The following is a 21,309-nucleotide window of genomic DNA, read 5'->3' as shown; positions in this document are numbered from 1 at the left end:
GACGCCGTCCCGTTTATTTCTTCTTCTTTTTCTTTTCTTGCGGTCGCGGGGCAAGAGGGACTAGAGCGATATCGCATGTGTTGGTTTGGGATACTTACATAATTTACGTACAAGAAAAGGGACGGTTTCGGGGCCAAGGCGGCGCGGCGCGCGTATGAGGAATGGGAAGGGAGGGTGGGTGGTGGCAGGCGGCACGCGGGAGGCAAAGCTCCTGCTGCTCTGCTGCTGAAAAACAGGTAGGGCTGTGGCGCCGGGCGATGCGATGCGGTGCAGTGCGGTGGCTTGACGTGAAATGGAATGTAATGCAATGAATCGCAATGTTGAATGAACTCTGTAGAGCTGGGTGTGGCTAGAGGGTTGTGGGACGTTACTTTTTTAGCTGCGTTTGTTGCAGGTTGTCCGTCTCTCGGTAGATGCGGGATGAGAAATCCAAGACGTCTGACTTGTTGACGGATGTGCCGGGCGTGTGGGATGGGAAAGGACTGCGCGGGCGACAATTGTGGCTTCCGATACCCGTCAACCGGCCGATCTGGGGCGACCCGAACAGTCGGCGGAAGCGGTTCGTCTTGGTTTTGGGAGAGAGGAAGATGGGAGTCAAGGCACCCTGCGGTATGTACTGGCGAAGGGTATTTTGATGAGCGACGATGGAGTACTTACGCCGACACCAAATGACGTGAAGCAGCCTGTAGAAGTGCAGAGTCGGGAAGGAAACGTGCTGCTGGTGTTGCCGAAGCTTGTTACTACGACTCCTGTTCGAGGACCGGGGGGAGCGGTGGCATCCGTACCCACGAGTCTGAATGGGAGCAACCAGTTACTCGGCTCGAGGCACTGTACGTTGGGCTGCTGTGTGTATTAGCGTCCGTAGCTAGTTTGCTTAGAAGGCGTGTATGTCCTTTGCCTTTTTGCGTCCTTGCACCGAAAACAGAACGGAAGGAGAGAGTGAAAAACTTGGAACGGGTTCGTTGGTTGGTTGGGTCCCTCGTCGTGCCAAAATTCTGTGTCCCGTCAACTGGAGACCGACTAGAATACCTCCGCGGCCCGTCGTTGCACGAATTGGGAGAAGAGCCGGCAGGGAGGGAACAACCTTGCCATTTGCCGCAGTGCGGGCAAGTACATACCGTATCTAGGTACTAAGGTGGGGGTGGGGGTGCGGCAACGAGTTTTGCACTTTGTCACAGCGAGCGACCCAACCTCAACTTACCTCACCTCACTGAGGTAAGCTGCAAAGGTGTCTCGGTGTATCCTTCTTCTTGTGACAAATTGAGGCGCAGAGACGGGAAAAGGTAGAGGAAGCAGGCTCAGCTCCGCGCCGTGGAGGTTGTCGTTCATCTGCGGAGCCAGTCCCTCGGTACGGATACTATGTGATAAACTCATGCCTACCTACTACGCTACAACATGTCACGATGCATGCATCCGCTCGCCAATTCTTGGTGTTGGAAAACCGTTCGTGACGGCTTCGTGCTGAATGGAACAGAGCTTCCGAGCTTTTCTCATATGTCCATTAGACAAGTGAAGATATGAGACCATCTGTGCCCTTGGTTAAGGTTGCTTGGGTCTCTGCCATGACGGCTTCTAGACAGTGGCTACCTACATGCTTAGTGCATGACAGCTCGAGATTTAAGGTATCGCCAAACGGTGCACGTGCCACTCCCTCCCACGACCCACTCCCCCACCACTAGGCACCTCCGACCCGAATCCTATTTCCAGGTCCCATCACGGACCGTGCCCCTCACTTCAGACATACCTCCTCCGCGTCTATTCTGTCCGTCGACATGCAACAATCCGCAACTGCGTTGCCTAATCCTAGTGTTGCTAATCGCTGTCTGCCATTCTGTCATCCAGTCACCCTTTGGCCAAGGAATTACATTGGGGGTCTTACCTCCGACCTCGTCTTGTTTTCGATCAACAGGATACGATCCCCCAACTTTGTTCAAGAGGTTGACCAAGTTTCGCTTCCCCCTCCCCTGCCAACCTCCTGCCCGTCCTGCACTGCACTGTTTGCTTGACTTGGAGAAGCCGAGGAAGTCTGGGGTCAAAGCTTTGACCACTGCCATCGGCATCTGAAGCTGAGAGAGGTGGTTCGTGTCAAATAGCTGGAGCTGCTGGTGTTACAAAACCAATGGCCGAGGCTCTGACCATCATAGAGGTCGCTCTCTGTGTCGCCGAGGTCGTTGAGCGTCTCTGTACCTTCGTTTCCACGGTCAAGGGCGCCAAGGATGACATTCGCAAACTCACCCAAGAGCTGCTTGCTCTCAAGGGCGCAATGGACTATTTTGATCTTCAGAACAAGAAGAACAGGGATGGTTCGCTGCACGACCAGGTCAACTCCATGCTCAGTATGACTCAGGAAACTCTTGATGCCATACGACAGAAACTGGGCACGCCCAAGGCTTCTTCCTTTGGCCGCGCTGCACAGAGCCTAGCTTGGCCCTTCCGGGCCTCCGACGTTGACAAGTACCTCCGGACCGTGGAGAGGGCCAAGACGTGGTTCATCATGGTCCTCATGCGAGACTCGCTCGATGTCACTTTTTCCGTCTTCATCGAGATGCAGAAGCTCACGGCCCTGATTCACGAGGAAATTATCGCCCGAAAGACCGACCGCATGCTCGGAGAGACTGCCGACCTGCTCAAGTGGCTGTCACCCGTCAACAGCGAGGACAAGCTGGTTAGCTCCAGGCAAGACCGTGCGCCGGGAACCGGCAATTGGATCCGCGACGCCAGTTACTTGGCGTGGCAGAAGGGTAGTCCGACGCAATGGCCTATTTACTGGATAACCGGACGGTGTAAGTCAGATCGTCCACCCGGCCCTTTACTTGGACGTCTATTATTTTGGGTGATGAGGAGTCTCAGCAGGTCAGCTGACAGCCGCTAGCGGGCTCGGGCAAGACGGTGCTGTTGTGAGAGGAGCCCCATCCTAATGTCGTCCATATGCCTCGCGCTTACAGACTATGCATAGTTCCCATCTCGTTGACAAGCTTCGGAAGCGGCCCAACAACGATCTCTCGACAAAGGCTGCCAGTATTGGAGTAGGCTTCCACTGTTGTTCCCTAGATGATGCCGCCTCTCAGGCCGTCCCCAACGTCTTCGGCTCCATTCTGGCTCAGATAGGGGCGACAACACCCGAGCTTCTCGACCACGTTCGTCCGTTGCGACGATCTGGTAATACTCTGATTCCTCAGAACAACCTGTCCATTGAACAGATTTATGACGTTATGGGCAAGGCCCTCGAGCATTTTGACCTCTTTTATCTCATGATTGACGCACTCAATGAGACGGGCCATGAGTCGGTAATCGTCCGAGCTCTGCTAACCCTGTGCGGGAGACACTCCAACCTCCGCGTCTTGCTTACCTGTACACGGGAGCCGCTGAAAGATGACTCGAGGATATATGTGAGGCACATGAACAATAACGCTATTGATCTCGATATCGAGCTTTATGTGGAAAATAGACTTGTTGTCGAGCATGGTTTCCAGTCTTTGAGTCCCAACATCAGGGACGAGATTAAGATGAAGGTCGTCTCAGGTGCCGATGGAACGTGAGTCTCCCCCACGAGTATGCTATGGTTACTTAGCAATGACATGATTTTAGTTTCCGTTGGGCCAAGCTGTGCATGGACAGACTCAGCACCCTTCGCACTGGCCGAGATGTTCGACGGGTCCTGGCCGATATCCCCGCTACCCTGAATGGGTTCTACGCTGGCATCCTCGCCCGAATTCCAGAGCAAGACCGGGGCATCGCTCACGAGGCGCTCACATGGCTTTGCTCCTCCCTCCGGCCCCTGCGTCTCAACGAGCTTGCCGAGGCAGTTGTCCTCGAAGAGGGTGATGCCGATATCGATGCAGATATTAGGCTAACCGACCCATCCATCATACTCGAAATCTGCCAAGGGTTGGCTCATGCCAGTGACTACTTCGTCACCCTCGCCCACGACTCCATCCGTACCTTTTTACAGTCAGACTGGATCCGAACTTCCAGCGCCTCAGAGTTTGCGGTGGACGCTGTAGAGTCACATCGCAAAATCATGCGCAAGTGTCTCGTCTACCTTCAACTTGAGCCCTTCGCTTCAGGCTCAGTTAACAAGATTCGGGAAGTCGACGTTCGCTTCGCAGCGTACCCGCTGCTCGATTACGCCACCTTCATGTGGCCCATCCACTCGGAGCGATTTTCCCTATCCGATCGTGACGAGCACCTCATCCTCGGCTTTTTCGAAACCAAAAAGCTCGACCACGGCGGTCCCTTTGAGGCGTGGGTGCAGTCCCTCTTACACTCGGCCGACATCGACGTCATCCGGGAGACGGAACCGGTCTATTACGCCGCATCCTTCAATATGACGTCCGTCTTGCAGCTGATACTGAGACCCGAGTATGAAGTCGATGTTAACAAAAGAGGTGGCCGATATTCTTCCCCGCCACTGTTTGTGGCAATCTGGAGGGGAAACGTTGAGGCAGCGAAGCTGCTACTCGAGGCTGGGGCCAACGCGGATATGTGGGATACCAGCGGACAGACTAGCCGGCACCTGGCGATTAGGAGAAAGATGAAGGATGTTGTAAATCTAATGGAGGAAATCGACCTGCGGGCATCAGCCAAGGCTGCGGGAGAGGAACCGACATCTTCGAAAGAGCTGGTGGAAGATTATTCAGAAGCAATGGCCACGGTAAGGAAGTTGAATTACCAGGTCCCGTAGCTGGCTCTAGGCCACTTGAACGCCCGAGCCCCGCTAGCGTCTCGGACCCCGTACGGCCCAGAAACATGCCTGCAATCATGCCGAGACCAAGGCCGGGGCTCGGAGGATGTGCTGAGACACCACAACAACAACAACTTGACATCAACCGCTGAGCCATGAACGACGTTGTCACCCTGGTTATCGGTGGTCTAAGATGTAAGGTACTCATTTCCCAGCCTGGCACGTTCCCGTTGAGTCGCCCGAGCTAATAGAATGCATAAGACTATGGGCAAAGCGTGCTACACGTCAAAAGTGCCTAAGCTACCCGCCAGGCGCCATGGTGTCATTTGAAGGCAACTATATGCTACGTATGAGTATGAATCTGGGCCGCGTTTGGGGCCAGTAGTGTCGAATCAGCCACTCCAAGCCACACTGCCAAAGCCTAAAGCCAGTATATGACTTGTGAAATGTGTGAACTGACTCCGTCTGAGCAGGACAGATAATCTCAGGGTGCTGATGGGATGTGGTGCGCGTGAGCAGTGGATGATGAAAAATAGTGGTGAAGAGTGTCGCACCGCCACACCGAAACCGGTGGAAGGGGATAGGTGCTTAAAAGTGGAGACATACATCTCAATGCCGTGGCCGCGGTTCCAGCTGCTCCTCCCCCCCTACTCAGCGCATATGACTAAAGAAAGGTACCACCGACCGGCGACAGATGCTCCCCACCACAAACGTCACGTCACGGCCCTCTCGCTGTCTCTTCCGTCCCCGAAAAAGGGTACCTCGCCCAGCTCCCCTAGCACGACACTATCGACGACGTAACGGGTGCGCTCCTCTTTTCCACCAAAGGTCGCTTGGAAACCTGCATCACCTTCAACAGCAAGCTTTCTTTATCCCAACAAATCGCCTCGCCTCTCCTACCCGCTTTCCCTCATACTCCCTACCCTCCTTCCCGCTCCGCAGTAGCCACCAGCTTCTTTGCTTTCATTGCATTTGGAGATATGCACATTCTCCATCAACTGTACATGGCTTAGCTTAGGTACGTTCCTTTCGGGTCTCCAGCGTTCACTCACCACACATATTGCACAAGCCAGTCATCGTAACGAAGTAAATGCCGAACACAGGAGACTCGCAAATGCAGCATTTCAGAGGCCCGTCTTACTGGCTACGTCCCTCTTACAGATTTAGAAGTACTGACATTGCTGGCACCCCAGGCTTTCCATCAACTCAGCATTCCTCGCCTACCCACCTACCTACCTAACACATACAACACCGCCGTACCGCACCTTCCGCCCGCTCTCCGCCGATAACGATCGCTCCCCAACTTCGATTCGGCTGACGTCTGCATCCTCCACCAACAGCGTCCTCACACTTCTGGCGGCAGCAGCTGTTAAGGGTTCTTTCCCGCAAGAAGGGGTTTCCATCATCGCGAATCATCAACATTGCAAAGTCTTGAGCTGCTGATATCGAAGCTCCTCAAGCACTCTTCACTTCGCTGGATTGCGATATCGCCAAGTAGCTTCCGCCACCCAACTCTACCCCCACAAATCATCCAGACTGGCGTTCCGAGCACTTCGCGCCGCCGGCCTCGCTGTAGGCCTTGGACTCACCGCCTTAGCAGCCTACCAGCGCAACCAGGCTGAGATGGAGTCCCACAACACCAGAGGCGGACACCTGGATGCCACGGCTGGCCGGGAGGTGGTCTATTGCCACGCCTGCTCGCACGAGTGGTGGCAAGACGAGCATGGTCTACAGTGCCCTCGCTGCGAGAGCGAGATCACAGAGATCGTACGTAGCATCCCTCGCCATCACACGCGTTCGCCGCACGTTCTAACAGCTTCACAGGTCTCTCCCGAGAACGATCCACGAGAAATTCAGGACGGCCCCCCGCTTCATGACTCTCCAGGCCGCAGAGGCAGATACGACGACGACTCGGATCCCGAGGAGGCCGACATAGAGGAGCACTTGCACCGCGGTCCTGGGGGGTTTGTCGTCCACCGAACAATATGGGACAACTCCCAGCGGCCGGGACAGAGCCCGAACCCGGACACACGCCAGCCGCCAGATGCGAATGATGGCGACCAGATTATTCGGCGCTTCATTGACATGGTCAACGACTTTGGCATGGGCATGCCCCCGCGGCCGCCCGACGAAACCCGCCCTCCTGGTTTCGGCGGCGGCGGTCTCTTTGGCGGTCAGGGCAATGTTCGCACCTATCACAGAGCAGGCCCTGGAGGCACCACAAGCTTCACGATCGCTACCGGGCCCATCCACATTCATCAAGGAGGTGGCCATTCTCCTGTTGGACCTGGAAGCGATCCGTTTCAGTCGTACGTCCGCCTCAACCCCCGTGGCCAGCCGCCCTCTGGACCTCGAATCACGGTGGTTTCCATCAGAGCGAACGCTAACCAGGCTCCCAGTATCTTCAGCAGCGTCCTAGCCGGAGTAGGACCTCCCCAGGCCGGAGGCATGCCAGGTCCCGGCCAGGGCCAGCGGGCAGCGGGCGGAGCGCCCACGCTACTTCATGAGATTCTCAGCATGCTCAACCCGGCCAACGCCTCGCATGGTGACGCAGTGTACACCCAAGAGGCCTTGGACCGCATCATCTCCCAGCTGATGGAGCAAAACCCGCAGAACAATTCGGCACCCCCGGCAACTGAAGACGCACTTAGCAAGCTGCAACGCAAGAAGGTGGACAAGGAGATGTTGGGCCCTGAAGGCAAGACCGAGTGCACCATTTGCATCGACGATTTTAGCGAGGGCGACGACGCCACGGTGCTACCCTGCAAGCACTGGTTCCATGACCAGTGCGTCGTCATGTGGTTGAAGGAGCACAACACTTGCCCGATTTGCCGCACTCCTATCGAAGAGCCCAACAACAATAATACCAACAATGCCAACGCAAACGGCTCGAACAATAATCAAAACGTCAATGCTTCTCAACGTGCGCCCACCGTGGCGACAGGCTCGTCGGAAGGCTCACATCACCCCCTTGGTTGGAGCGATGCGCCGCCCGGAATGCCTGGCCACTGGGGAGCAACGGCTTTCTCTCCCCGCCCGCCCTTTTATCAACAAACCCCGCCAGTCCCCGATGACTCGACGAGACCCCAGAGATCACCAACGACTGATTGGGATGTGCCCTTTTCCATCTACGGAGGTTCCAGCACAAGTCGAGACGACCCTCGCAACGCTGACCTGCCTTCGCATCCCCCTGAGGCCAGTCGAACGCCCAGCTTCCGTCTGCGTCGGGATTCACACTCTCCCCCCAGTCTGCGCCGGCACCAGTCTGATTCGTTCCGAGCTAGGGAACGGAGCCCATCGTCTGGCAACTGGGAAAGAGACCGCGACAACAACCAGGACGCCGGTTCAAACCACGGTCCGCTGAACTGGCTGAGAAACCAGTTCTCCCGAGGATCTGGGTCGGGAGACAACAATGCGCGAGAGCGACGGAGACCATAGTCTGGTTGAGGGGTTCTTATATGAGTTGGGGAGCGTCTCGCAAAGGCTTGCACGTGCCGTGCGAAGCAGTCTGGCGGGTGGCAAGTAATGAATTACGAAGGGGGTTTGACAGCGTTGAGCATTGGCCATTCATGAGGATTTTCTCCTTTGAGCAGACCATGTTCTGAAGCATTGTGCTTCGACTTGGGACGTGCATTGTGTAAATAATAAAGCAGCCAGTCATACAGAAACCAGCTGGGCATTTTCGGTTAGTGATGACGAGGGCTGCGCAGGATATGACCCTTGACCCTAAAATTGCAACCAGAGCATGATCATCAGACTACTTATCCATCGTTGTGACTTATAGCAACTCTCCAAGCCATTGCCTTGATGAGTTGAATCGGGCATCTCTGCCATGGGAAATTGCCGTACTTCCTGCACCATGTAGCGGTCGCCTCTTGCGTGCTGGAGGAAAGTGTAGACACCCACCCATTTTCCAGATCACCAGGTCGAACGGGATCAGGGAAGTCAGTACGGCTGGCACGTTGGCCGAAAGGGTTCAGTAGACACTGCTCTTACTATTCTATAAAGGATACCCGGTGTTGTCGCCCCCATCGTGATGTTCGGAATGAGTCGATCCAAACTCACTCATTGGCATGGCGGGTTCTCTCCTTCGTCCGCCATCTCATTCAGGGAGGATCGTTTGAAGGTTTGGCACAGAAAAAAGCCGGCGCCTCGCAAGATTGCCGCGACTAGATTGCAAGGTTCTGCAAAAGAGGATCTGAAAACAGGTAGAATAGAGTTGTGTATACGCCTATTACACCGAAAAGAAGCCGTTTGCATGTCCATACAAATACACATTACCGAAGAAGAGAACAAAAGGAGGGGGTGATTTATCAAATACACGTCGCATCACACCAGGCTCCCCTCCTTTTCCTCGTTGCCGTCGCTCCTTTTCGTCGCCAGACACCGCTCAACGTCTCTTGCTCCTCCTTGAACCGCAGGTATCCCTCCCTGGCTCCCCTCTACGAATCCCGGACGGGGGTGCAGGGCTCATCTCTTCTTGACGTTCCTCATCAGGAACGCGCCCACGACGCCCGCGGCGACGGCGACGCCGCTGATGATGGCGACGCCCATGAGCCCCTCCTTGGCGACCTTGTCGTCGACGAGCTGGCGCAGGTTCGAGGCCTGCAGGTTCGCGGGCTCCTTCTCGAGGAGCAGGTCGTTGTAGCGGCGGGCCTCGCCGTAGTTGCCGAGCTTGTAGTTGCCGAGGGCGAGGTAGTACAGGCACTCGCGGCGGCGCTCGGGGGAGACGCGGAAGATCTCGGAGAGCAGGCGGACGCCGAGTTGTTGGTCGTTGCGGGCGTCTGACTTCACGAGGCCCTGTTGGATGGAGAGTGTTAGCCGGTGTGCGCCGCGGCCGTCGCGAGGCGGGCTGGGGGGGGAGAAGGGAATAGTTGAGGGGGGGCCGGAGGGGGAGGGGGAGGACTGTCGTACCCATGCGTAGTTGAACTTGGTCTGCACGCCGACCATGTCGCCTTCCTTCTCATACTGGGCGCGGAGGACCTGGAGCTCGGATGCCTTGAGGGGCCTGCGGGTAAGTAGTTAGTCGGACTGTATGGCATGATCGCAAGATGCTGGCGCGCGAGGGGAGGAGAGGGAGCCTAGCACATACGTTTCCGCGTCGAGGGCGTCTGCGGGGGTTTCAAGTCAGCGAGCTGTCCGTCTCGTCGGTATTTTGGCCTCCCACGCTGTGGCGCCGTATGGAGGGGAGGAGGGGTGGTGGACTTACAGGGTAGATCGACCATTCTCGCGGTGATGCTTGTTGATGCCTCGTAGGATGGATTGCTGTTCCTTCTTTACGCTCAAGTATTCTCTGCGTCTAGTCTGTGGCTCTGTAGCAAGCGCAGTGGAAGCTCTTGTCGTCGTCGTCGTCGTCGGTTCTGTATAGCGGTCGCCGTGGTCTGCAGAAACCGAGGTGCTGAAAGCAGAAAAGGTGGGCTGGCGCGAAGGTAATGGTAATGGGCAAACCTGCTTCGGAGAGGCGGAGTGGCTGAAGCTCTGACATCTGAAGATCTGTGGGGTGGCGGATGACGACGGCGCAGGCGCGCACCAGCTGGGGTGGGGCCCGTGGTCCCGCGGGCTGCTGGCTAGGTGGATGACACTGGCAATGGCAGGGGGGGGGGTAGTCAGCCGATTGTCGTCCCGGTGATAGCGAGTCACCCCCGATAAGCAGTTTTTTGTTTGTTCCACATCGGGCCTGGGCCGTGTCTTCTTTCCCGACGTTTCTGGTCGCATCCATCAAGTGCATCCACGAATCTCACGAATTACGACAGACGCGAATTCACGAACCGACTGACCAAACACCCGACGACGAAACCACCAAACCAATTCCCGTGGAAACCTGACGAGAGGAAATCAGCCAAGATGCTTCTAGCAGAGGAGCCCGCGACGGTACGCCCTTCTTCCCAATTGTTGATGGTCACTGCATGGAGGGGTTGATACTGACACGACCTCGCGACACAGCTCATTCGCCACACAATCGACAACTTCAACATCCATCCCGACAAGCAGGCCGTCGCGCGCATCAATGAATCCCTCTCGACGCTCCAGCAGGCCCGCGAGCTGCGCCTCCGCGAAGCCGAAAATGCACTCAAGAGTACGTCCACTCGGCGACCCGACCCTCCCCCGTCGTCCAACACGCGATGCAACCGCCTCGCACACCCCGCAGAGGGAACCCGATACTGACAACCCGCCCGCAGAACTCTCCCGCCAGCTGAACACAATGTCGTCCCAGCACGCCGAGCTCACCTCGCAGCACTCGTCGACGGCGCACGCCTCGGAGATTGCGCGCCTCGACACGACAAAGTTCCGCACGGCAAAGGCCGCCTCGGACGCCGAGATGGAGGCCGAGCGCCTCGCCCAGCAGGCGGCGGACCTCAACGCGCGGCTGCAGGAACTCGAGATCCAAGGGCTCGACGGCTCCGCCGACGACCAGGCGCGCCGCCGCGACCCCGTCGACGACGAGGTGCTGCTGCGCCTCAAGGTCTACCGCAGCCTCGGCATCGAGATTGAGCGCGACGGCCGCGACGGCGAGTTCAGCCGCGCCGTCGTGCGCAACGACCGCAAGGGCGACGTCCACGTCGTCAACATGGACAAGAAGTTTTCAAAGTTCTTTTACGCAAATTACTTTTGGCAGACGTTGTAGGCGGGGCTTCGCGGGCGAGAATGGGGTCTGGTGTGGCGTTTTTCTGATTTGTTTGTTGTTTGCTCGGGAAAGCTATGACGGCGTTTGAGGGAGGGGGGGTTCATGATGGGATACCACGTCTGGAAAATAAGACACTTGCTTTTACTATTCACTTCCAATCTTTGATCCGCATCGGACGAATTACGCAGTATTTCTCCACCTGAACGTTAATCATCACCGTGCAGTTGGTGACTTGTGACTATGATGCCTTTCATTGACCGTCCATTTGGACTATGGATGAGATGTGATACAGCCAAACGCCTAATGACTCCCAGAACCGATCCGTAAATCCGCTTCGCGCCTGGCCTCGCCTGGCCGCACGTTACCTTTGCTTCCCATGGGCTATCCCATCATTGTGTATCCTGGTTCTACGTGATCTTTCCATTGCCCAGTTTGTTCGGGGCCCACCCCATGCCCCATTTCCCAGCTCTGACATAAGGAAAGATGCCCCAACAGCTCTCTTACACCACCCGCTTTACAAGGGGGCATACTTTTTGTATCGTTATCGTCGTGATAGGAGACCCGGATATAAAACCTTTTTTGTTTTGTCCGCCTTTCTTCTTCCTTTTCTTCACGTTTATTAATGATAACTTTTGGCTTCGTAATAAGCGGAAGCTCCTCTCACGCGACGGCAACTTTTCTCGCCGTCTTCGGTGATGACATGGATGGGAAGTAGTCTCCATCGACGCCATCAAGCGCCGTAAAGGCGATGTGAGAGTTGGTTGGTGTCCGCGCCCGGGAGCTGTTCGGCGACACGATAGTAGTAAAGCCGCCCCGGTTGCTTTCCGGGCTGCGGTTGCGGCCGCCTTTCATCATGAGGTAGCCGTCGCCGCCGCCAGGAGTGGTGGGCCCGCCGCTAGGGCTCCGGTGGTGGTGCCGCTGGTATTGGCGGTCGGGCAGCTCGAGACGCGAGTTGATGGTCATCCACAGCTCATCATCGTTACCGTTTCCTAGCCGCCAGCCGCCAACACCCTCATAGTCGCGGTCGATCCCGACAGAAGGGAAAAGGCCAAGCCCGCCGGCCTCTGAAATGGGTGTTATCGTGCCAACGGAGACGGCGGATGCAGAGGATGGCCGTCTTGTGCGGCGGGAAGCAGAGCGGCGGGTGGGCGTCAAGGAGGGCGACGGGCTACCGGACGCCGGAGTCTTGGATGTATAGGACAAATACTGAGGGCGGCCGGTAATGTACGACGGTAGGAGAGACAGGGCGAGATCGAAGTAGACGAGTATTACCCGGAAGATGAGAACTGTGAAGGCAAGCGTTGTCGTGATGCCGGCGAAGATGGCAAGCGGGACGGTGAAGAGAAAGAGGAAAGGCACGATGATGGCGTAGACCGGGTTGATGAGGGCCATGGCTGCGGTCGCTGTGCGGGACAGTCGTAGTGAGGGAGAGGGTTGCGTTGGGTGGTTGCTCGGGAGAGACCTCATTCACACCATCTCCTCAGCGTGCTCGAGAATTGGATTGTTTCGCGGTTTATTCTTCGGGCGAGGCAGGCGTGGTTCCGGATGTGGCCACTATCTCCCAGTGCCTGAGTCGTATGATCCGCTCACAATCGTTCGGTCGGTGGTCCGATCGTTCGATACCGTTGTAGTACCCAACCCGCAGTCGATGGTTTCCCAATATCTTCCTACACAGAGAAGGGAAGACGCAGGAGGGAAAAAAGTGTGGTGGTGGAGACGGACAGCTGGCTACGACTTTGTACGGTGGAACGTCGAGCAACCAAAAGGAATGGGGGCACCCAAAAGTCAAAAGTCCGGAGGCATGGTGGTGGACGGGAGAGGCATGCTGAAGAGGATTGGATGAGACGGAGGGGAGCCGGGAGCGAACCTTCAAACCTTGAGGCTGGTGGCTCCCTGGTGTGCGTGAGTGGCAGCGCTGGAGGAGGAGGAGGAGAGGATGGGGGGGGGGGGGGGGGGGGGGGGGTCTGAACGGCACCGGACGGAGAGTAGGGGTACAGACCTGCAGTCTACACTTTGTTTGTCTCTTTCACATGCCGGAAGCTAGCGGCAAAGCACTAGCGCCGCCGCCCTTGTCTCCCTTGGCCCTTGTCCTGGCCATCTCGTCGGAGGGGTTCGACGCAGTGCAACACTACTTTAGCAGGAAGAAGAAAACTGGAGAAGCCGAGCTGCGCTTTCACAAGCTACCAGGGTCTCGAGGCGGGACTACACCCGTTGCCAGTGGCTGGGCCGATGATGGAATGGCATTGGGTTGGTGTGCTTTGCGCTGCGAATGGATGTCACCGGGTGCGCCGTCCCTGTTCTCTAGGTTCTGCTCTTGCTCGAGCTCTCGAGTGACAAAAGAGGTTTTCTGCTCGCCACGTACGGGGCATCCGGGAAGGACAACATTTGAGGACTCTTCGACTTGGCAGGCTCGTGTGTTCTCTCTTTCGTATTCAAAGGGTCGTGGCCTATTCCAAGCAGACTTCAGGCCGTCCAATATTTGCTGTCTAAATCATAATCCCGCTGGGACAGCGGGCGGGGAGAACAGAGTTTGCAGTTCCTGGAGGATGTGCTTTTCCATGTGAAGAGCGACGTGTTTCTGACTGACAGAAACGGCTGTGGGGGCAAGCAGAAAACAGAGTTTGCCGGGTGAATCAGCGTCGTGACTTATGCGCGCCCCCAAGAAGAGAGGCCCTCTCTAATTGCCAGCCCAATGCCGTTCAATGCGCCCTGTACGACGAGAGCAACGAAGGACAGGAGACGAGTACTCCAGACCCGGGTTGAAGCGACGTTTGCTGCTGGTGGGCCGATTTGTCGTTATCAGTTTCGCCTATCACGCTGCGGGTCCTGATGTTGTTGATGATAATGATGACGAATGCAAGTGCAACATCTGCGTCTGGTCCATGGTAGGCCGAGAGATAAGAGATGTGTCGTCTCGGTGAGTTGGGGTCGAACACCAGTCCGAAACCGATCGCATCTCCCTTGCCAGGACCAGGGCCAGGGTCAGCGTCGTGCGAAAGGTCTGGGGAAAGGTGCAAGGGAGACGACCCCGAGCAGACCACCCCGCAAGTCCAGACCACAGAAGCCGCCAGTCAGAGCCTCTCGAGGACGACAACGAACGAGCATGGATGGATCAAGCAGCACATCGCCGGGCAGTGTGTGTGTGTGTGCGCGCGTGTGTGTGTGTGCTTTGCAACGGAAGCAACGTTATGTGCGTGATGCGTTAGCTTTCTCAGGTTCGCTAGGCCGTTTTCAGACATGTCAGGGTAGCAACGAGTGTGCAGCAAGTTGTGAAGGCGACGCGAAGATTGGTCCGATCTTGCCAACGGCGGGCAGGACAGCGAAGATCCCTCGCAGCGTCGAAACACTCCGGCAGGTTGACCTTTTGAAGGCAAACCATCGTCAGATTTGCCGTCTGCCGTCCCGGGTTGGCCCTTGGCCTACAGTTGAGATCTTGTGGTTTCGCCCGCAGGGTCAATATCGAACGGCACGCTCCCCCAGGGCAGACCGAACCCGGAGATGCGGGCAGATCAAGTTGCTGGGGTGCATGTCGGATATCTTGGAGGACGATGTCACGTCCATTTCCCCAGACCAGCACGACCACCGGCGGTTGTCTGGGGGGGCTGTCAGTGTACCGTACAGCACCGCAGTACGATGGTTTGCGAGGTTTCCCGTGGCCTGTGCTTTGGTAGGCTTCGCGGGCAGCGCCACTCGCAAAGGCAGACGCCACACCAGAAACAGACAGGTCGATCGTCAGAAGCCAAAGCTCCCCGAAGCTCGCCGATGGCCAGCATGCCCAGGCCGCGTAGGGGTCGAGGCACGGTAGTGCGTCCGGGTCGACAGTCTCATCTTCCTAGACGCAGCCCTAGGGCCGATAGACTCGAAGGCTGGCAAGCCGGAGGCTGGGACTTGTGCTTGACTGGCGATAGAGGCCCCCGCGTGGCTTGGTCATGTCTCTGTTCAAGCGTCCCGATTCGCGAATTTGGAGTTCGCCGGTGAGCGTGCTAGGGCGTCAAGGTGCTGTCGTCGTGTCTGTGTTATGCGCCTCCAGGGCAGAATATCTGCAGTGGTACATGCACTAAAAGCAGGACCAACATGGGTTCTGGACTTGGTTGCGGTAGTGTACGAGACTGGGGAAAGGCAAGAAAGGTACCTACGTCTGAGGTGAGGCGTTGCTATGCAGCGACGTGATTGATGGATTGGTGACTGAGGAGGGGGGACGAAGAAAAGAGAGACCACACAGCATGGCAGGGCTTAGATGAAAGGAGAGACACGCAGCAACGACCGCATGTCAATGGCAACACGGGTACTGTCTATGGCCGGTGGTGCTCTTCAAGAAAGAAAGAAAAGAAGAAGAAGAAGAAAATCCGGATGGGGAAAGGAGCTCGCCGGCCGTGACCTCTGACCTCGACGCAGCAAGGGTCTCGAGCGTCTTGCCTTTCCTTTCATTTCCTTCCCGTCTCCTGAGGAGAACCGGCAGCGTGGATATGCAGTGTATGTGAAGCTGTAGGGAAGAGCAACGGACAGTTGTGATGCGGCCAGCTAATTACCTTGCTGCGTACAGTATTGTCCGGTCTACCCGTTCCTTTTCTTGCCTTGCCTTGCCTTCCCTTTTCCGTCCGCCCCCCGCCCGTCCGTTCCCGTCGGTTCCTGCCAACATTCCACATTCCACATTCCACATTCCAGACCACGATCCTCCTTGACATCATTCCGCAGTGGTCCCACTAATTTCCCGTTCTAGATCATCCCGCTTACTAGTTATGGCACGGCTTCTGTTGCTGCCACGGCATCATCGCGCCTTTTCTTGCATCCGCGACATCGAGATGCTTCACCCGAAATAGTCACCTCGTTGTTCCCCAGTGTGTGGCAGCCTTGCTGCCGCTGTTCTCACTTTCCCCATCTTCACCGGTCAATCTACGTACATCGGACAACTCGGTCCAAGGCCTCTGTCGTCAGTGCTGTCTTCGAACCAACACATTGACGTACGTAGCCAGCAGAAGAAGTGTGCCCAACGCACGCTCAGAGCCGTCGCGGTACTCGCAAACTCTAGCAGGCGATTGGAAGGCCCCAAAGCGCTACATGCCCTGCTTACTGTCGTCACTCAGTCCCCCATCTCCAGCCATCCGTGCTTAGCACCGTATACGGTCGGTGTTGGAAGAGGCCACAGAGACTGCAGCCTCTCGGGTCACAGCACCGCGCGGCAGCTCTTGGTCCTTGGAAGAGCAGCGATAACCATCACCAGCCGTGCCTGCGGTCTTATACCCCTCCCTTGAGCCTCAACTCACTCTCTGCTTGTTTTGAATCTCGACGATCCCCGTCTTTCCCGCTTCCCCGTCCAGCTCAACCCGGCACACTCCGGCTCCAGACCAAGCACCGACCACCCCCGCCATGTGTGGCCAGCACGAACACGGGGAGCCAAAGTCCTCCACTGCCGTCACCTCGGCCTCGTCGGACCCCTTCCCCTGGGAATCCGGCATCTACGATGCCCATTGTCACCCCACGGATACCATGTCTACCGTCGAGAAAATACCCGACATGCGCGCCGCTGCTCTAACCGTCATGGCCACTCGGAGTCAGGACCAGGCCCTCGTTGCTGAGGTTGCTGCGTCCCACGGCGTCCGCTCAAGGTACGAAATGTCTCAGGGTCATCTGATCCCCTCGTTTGGCTGGCATCCGTGGTTCTCGTACCAGCTATTCGACGACACCGTGCCCGAGGCTGAGAGGACGTACCTCGAGGGCCAGCCCAACGCAAAGAAGCGCCATTACCAAGCCGTCCTAGCCCCCGCCCCTGAGGACCCCGACTTTCTCGACGCGCTGCCCACCCCACGTTCTTTGTCAGCCTTTTTGACCGACACGCGCCGCCGCCTCCAAGATCATCCCCTTGCTCTAGTCGGTGAGGTTGGTCTCGACAAGGCCTTTCGCCTGCCCGAAGGAAGGACCAACGCCGACAAGTCCTCCCGTGATCAGACCCTTACCCCGGGTGGCCGCGAGGGGCGTCGCCTGGCTCCTCAACATGTCAAGATGCCCCACCAGGTCGCCGTGCTGAAAGCTCAGCTGGCGCTCGCGGGTGAGCTAGGCCGCCCTGTGAGCGTTCATGGCGTCCAGGCCCATGGTGTTCTCCATGATACCCTCTCGTCTCTGTGGAAGGGTCACGAGAAGGAGGTCGTCAGCAGGAAAAAGAGACGCCTTGTTGCCGAGGGAGCCGAGGACTTTGATTCGGGCGACGAGCTCGAGGAAGATGACTTTGGCCGAAAAGACGTGCCGCCGAGGCCGTATCCCCCCCGCATATGTCTTCACTCATACTCTGGACCTGCCGAGATGTTGAAGCAGTACACTAACCCAGCCATCCCGGCCCGGATGTTCTTCTCCTTCTCTTCGGCTATCAACCTGGGGACCAAGGCCGGAGCTGACAAGATTGCCGAGGTGCTCCAAGCGTGCCCCGACGACAGCATACTGGTCGAGAGTGACTTGCATATTGCCGGCGAGGAAATGGATGCGAGGCTCGAGGAGATGTACCGCAAGGTCTGCGAGATCAAGGGCTGGAAGCTTCAGGAGGGCGCTGAGCGTATAGGGAAGAACTACCGCGAATTCATCTTTGGGTGAGAAGATGGCATCGGGCCAAAAAGGGACTACGATATGGTTGCTAGTACGCCTCGCTGTAGTGGAAACTAACAACAGTGAACCGCCCACGTTCCACAACACCGGTGTCCGTTTGCCGCCACACCCAAGGCTGCTTCCGCCCAAACAAAACAGCAACCCAGTGTTGAGCCACTCATCAAGAAACACTTGCAAACATGCAGCCTAGCGCCACTTGGCAGATTGCTGGAAATACTGCTGTAAGCTTCTCCCTTGGTCGTATTGCCGTGACATGTACTGTCTCACAGACTCGGCTCCGTCCATTGTTCATGCTGGCAACCCCCAAGTGATTCAAATGGTGTCGATCGATCTTCTCAAGTCACCCAGTTGCTCCTCACAAGGGACTGGCCCCCGAAGGGAGCCTCGTGCTGATGTTTTACTTGACTTGACTCAATAAAAAATCTACCTGGCCTAATTATACCGTCTACAAGCCAACCCGGCCTTCAGACGGGCCCTCGTGAACCAATCCTCACACAAGCCATATGGGGAACACGCTCTAACCAAGTATCTACACAACAATTGACGTACAAAATGAACAAGGGAAAAAAGAAGAGTTTCTCATATGCGCGGGATATCTCTACTAACATGCCAAACAAACACGGCACCCATTCACTCGCCTCTCTATCTCGTCGTCATCATCTCACGCTCAGTTCTTGGAGTCTCCCAGGACGCTGTCAATGTTGGACGCCGTGTCCGACGACGCGCCGGGGACGTACTCGGTCGAGCCGGGCGAGTAGCTGCTGAAGCCGTCCGAGACCACCACCGAGGGGGCGTGCTCGTCGTACGCGGGGAGCACGTCGTCGCCCATGTACTCGGCGAAGGCGGCCGTCGGGCTGGGCGGGGTCGCGACCGCGGGGCCGCGGGGGTGGGCGTGGCGCATGGGCATCTGGAGACGCTGCTGCTGCTCTTGCTCGCGCATCCTCTGCCTGCGCTCCTCGGCGGCGACCATCTCCGTCACCAGCGTCGCGGCGTTGCGGAACTGGGTGATCTCGGAGCTCATGCTCTCCATGGTCTCGAAGTCGCCCTCGTCGGACGAGGTCGAGGGACGGGGCCGGGCGGCGGCGCCGGACAGGAAGGCGCGCTTCTCCTCGTCCTCGGCGTCCGCGGGGATGCGGTCGGCGAACATGCGCGACCACACGTCGGCCAGGGACGCCTTGAAGGCCTCCTTGCGGACCTCGCGGTGGTCACGGCGGTGGCGGGTGCGGCGGGAGTGCTTGCGCTCGCGGCGGGCCTCGCGGCGCGAGGAGAAGCGGGAGATGACGGCGTGCACGAGGGCGACGACGCCGACGAGGAGGAGGGTCGCGAGGGTGATCTTTACGGGGAGGGGGAGGCCGCGGCCGTGGGGGCCGTGGTGGCCGTGGAAGCCTGGAGGAGGGGGGTGAGGGGGAGGAATGCCATGGCCAGGGGGCTGGAGGGTTGTTAGTCAAAGATTATGGGAAAGGGGGAGGAGAATGTTGAGGGTTAGGAGACTTACGCCGTGAGGGTGAGGGCGGTGTTCCGAGCCGTCGACGTCCAGAGGATGCTCGGCCTCAAAGTCGGGAGGGGGTCCCTCGGGAGGGAAGCCGGGAGGGCCGCCGTGGTGAGGCCCCTCGGGGTGGTGAGGAGGACCGTGGAAGGGCTCGTCGAAGGGGGGAGGCGGGGGAGGGTGAGGAGGGCCCTGGTGACCGTGGGGAGGACCATGGGACGGACCGTGATCCGGCTCGTCAAAGGGAGGAGGGGCGGGCCGTGGTGTCCAGGAGGTCCACGGTGAGGCTCGTGGAACGGCGGGGGAGGAGGTCCCTCGTGGTGGCCGTGGTGAGGAGGGTTCTTGGGCGGCTCAGGGGGTCCTTCGGGAGGTCCGTCCGGAGGCCCCTCAGGGGGAGGCGGCGCGCAGTGGCAGAATCCCGGAGGGGGAGGCGGAGGCGGGAGAGTGTGGTTTCCCTTTCCGTGGTGTCCGTGCTCGGGGAACGGGAAGCCGGGGCACGAGGGCGGGGGACCGTGGTGGTCGCGTCCCGGGCCGCCATGGTGACCCCTACCCTTGCCGCGGAAGCCGCCGGCGACGCGGTGCATAAAGGTCTCGATGACGCACTTGACCGAGTCGCACTCCTTGAAGGCGCGGTGGCCGCGGTGGGACACAAAGACGCCGTGGTCCTGGGCGAGGCGGGACTCCTTCATGTGGATGGCGTGCTTGAGGGCGTGGAGCTGGTGGCGGAGGCAGTCGAGCTCGCGCAGCTCGGCGAGGACGTGCTCATCCTCCTCGGGGGACGCGGGACGGCCAGGCTTGTGAGGGCGGTGCTCCTCGTGGTGGTGCTCGCCGTGGTGCTCGCCGGGGTGGTTGTCCGGGTGGTTGCCGACGTGGTGGTGAGGCGGCGGCGGGAAGGGTGGGTCCTCGAGCAGGCCGTCCTCGTCGTCGCCGGGCCGCGGGTCGTGGCGGTCGAACTGGGGCAAGTCCTTGGAGGGGACCGCGGGGCGCTGCTCCGAGACCTGGACGTTGCCGGCGATCTCGAGGATGGCGGCCGGGGCGGTCTGGCGGAAGCGGGCGACGAAGGCGAGGTCGGAGGCGAGGGTGCGGCCGGCGAGGGACTCGAGGGTGAAACGGAGGAGCTGCTCGTCGCCGGCGCAGGTGGTGGACCAGGTGGCGATGAAGGCGGTGCCGTCGTGGTCGCCGGCAAAGTTGCCGCGGCCGAGGGTGTGGCCACCCAGGGAGAGGGGGTTGTCATTGACCTTGACGTTTGGGTAGGCGCAGGGGGAGGGGGCCTCGAGGACTTCGAGACGGAGGGTCTGGGTGTGTGTCAGATGGGATCATAGGTAAGGAATGGGGGGGGGGGGTGATGAGACTCACGTAGGGCTTGGGCTTGTCCTCGTTGAAGCCCGGGGGGATGTTGAACGTGACAAAGGTCGAAGGCGAGGCGTCTTGAGATCGTGTTAGCTATCGTGGATGAGAAACGAGAGTGATGAGGGCGAAAGCGTACCTTGGGCCTTTGTCATGTCGATCCTGGAGGGAGCGGCTCCCACCAGGGCCGGCGCCAGCAGGAGAGCCTGCGCCAGGCCACGCATGATGGGCGGTCTGGTGTATGCTTTTGCGACCCTAAGGCGAGAAAGACGATGAGGCTTCCCTCGCTGGAGGATTCGAAGACTCCTTTCCTCGATGAAGGGTTCGACTAAGCGTTTACGAATCCAAGGATCAACTCGTGTGGGATATGCTCTGCCTAGAGAAACTGGGTCTCTCCTTTCAAGTCGTCCTCGGCTGTGGACGGATCGAGGGGTCGGTGAGGGTGAGTAAAAGGTAAGGGTTGAGAAGAAACAAGTGCAGGCCGGTAGAGATAAAGCGGCTGCCTGGGACGGACGCGTGTACGTAGTAGATATGCAAGACGTTTAAGGCGGCGGTGGTGGTGGTGTGTGTGTG

The 21,309-nt window shown here is 58.2% G+C and overlaps 7 protein-coding genes across 7 annotated transcripts; 4 read left to right on the top strand and 3 right to left on the bottom strand.

Annotated features, from left to right (window-relative positions):
* Window positions 1-2,119: 2,119 nt before the first annotated feature.
* ColSpa_05471 (vegetative incompatibility protein HET-E-1) lies at window positions 2,120-4,684 on the top strand (the record flags this gene model as incomplete). The annotated part of the gene is made up of 4 exons (XM_049271683.1): window positions 2,120-2,783; window positions 2,866-2,897; window positions 2,946-3,535; window positions 3,589-4,684. 4 exons carry the CDS (start codon window positions 2,120-2,122, stop codon window positions 4,682-4,684), a joined length of 2,382 nt encoding a protein of 793 aa, XP_049127640.1.
* A 1,623-nt stretch (window positions 4,685-6,307) lies between these two features.
* On the top strand, window positions 6,308-8,122 carry ColSpa_05470 (putative RING finger protein; the record flags this gene model as incomplete). Its single annotated transcript, XM_049271682.1, has 2 exons — window positions 6,308-6,451; window positions 6,509-8,122. 2 exons carry the CDS (start codon window positions 6,308-6,310, stop codon window positions 8,120-8,122), a joined length of 1,758 nt encoding a protein of 585 aa, XP_049127639.1.
* Window positions 8,123-9,154: 1,032 nt separating this feature from the next.
* Window positions 9,155-9,909, bottom strand: ColSpa_05469 (mitochondrial fission 1 protein; the record flags this gene model as incomplete). Its single annotated transcript, XM_049271681.1, has 4 exons — window positions 9,155-9,484; window positions 9,599-9,692; window positions 9,777-9,795; window positions 9,894-9,909. 4 exons carry the CDS (start codon window positions 9,907-9,909, stop codon window positions 9,155-9,157), a joined length of 459 nt encoding a protein of 152 aa, XP_049127638.1.
* A 619-nt stretch (window positions 9,910-10,528) lies between these two features.
* Window positions 10,529-11,309, top strand: ColSpa_05468 (putative kinetochore protein spc25; the record flags this gene model as incomplete). The annotated part of the gene is made up of 3 exons (XM_049271680.1): window positions 10,529-10,555; window positions 10,628-10,760; window positions 10,864-11,309. The coding sequence occupies 3 exons, from the start codon at window positions 10,529-10,531 to the stop codon at window positions 11,307-11,309; spliced, it is 606 nt and encodes a 201-aa protein (XP_049127637.1).
* Window positions 11,310-11,969: 660 nt separating this feature from the next.
* ColSpa_05467 (uncharacterized protein) lies at window positions 11,970-12,701 on the bottom strand (the record flags this gene model as incomplete). The annotated part of the gene is made up of 1 exon (XM_049271679.1): window positions 11,970-12,701. One exon carries the CDS (start codon window positions 12,699-12,701, stop codon window positions 11,970-11,972), a length of 732 nt encoding a protein of 243 aa, XP_049127636.1.
* A 3,975-nt stretch (window positions 12,702-16,676) lies between these two features.
* ColSpa_05466 (CUT9-interacting protein scn1) lies at window positions 16,677-17,891 on the top strand (the record flags this gene model as incomplete). Its single annotated transcript, XM_049271678.1, has 1 exon — window positions 16,677-17,891. The coding sequence occupies one exon, from the start codon at window positions 16,677-16,679 to the stop codon at window positions 17,889-17,891; it is 1,215 nt and encodes a 404-aa protein (XP_049127635.1).
* A 679-nt stretch (window positions 17,892-18,570) lies between these two features.
* Window positions 18,571-20,960, bottom strand: ColSpa_05465 (uncharacterized protein; the record flags this gene model as incomplete). Its single annotated transcript, XM_049271677.1, has 5 exons — window positions 18,571-19,332; window positions 19,399-19,581; window positions 19,614-20,684; window positions 20,746-20,816; window positions 20,876-20,960. 5 exons carry the CDS (start codon window positions 20,958-20,960, stop codon window positions 18,571-18,573), a joined length of 2,172 nt encoding a protein of 723 aa, XP_049127634.1.
* Window positions 20,961-21,309: the final 349 nt, after the last annotated feature.

The sequence above is a fragment of the Colletotrichum spaethianum genome (assembly GCF_022836535.1).
Source record: "Colletotrichum spaethianum MAFF 239500 DNA, contig12, whole genome shotgun sequence".
Lineage (NCBI taxonomy): Eukaryota > Fungi > Ascomycota > Sordariomycetes > Glomerellales > Glomerellaceae > Colletotrichum > Colletotrichum spaethianum.
The sequence above is the reverse complement of the archived record's forward strand: the minus strand, read 5'-3'. Positions and strand labels throughout refer to the sequence as shown.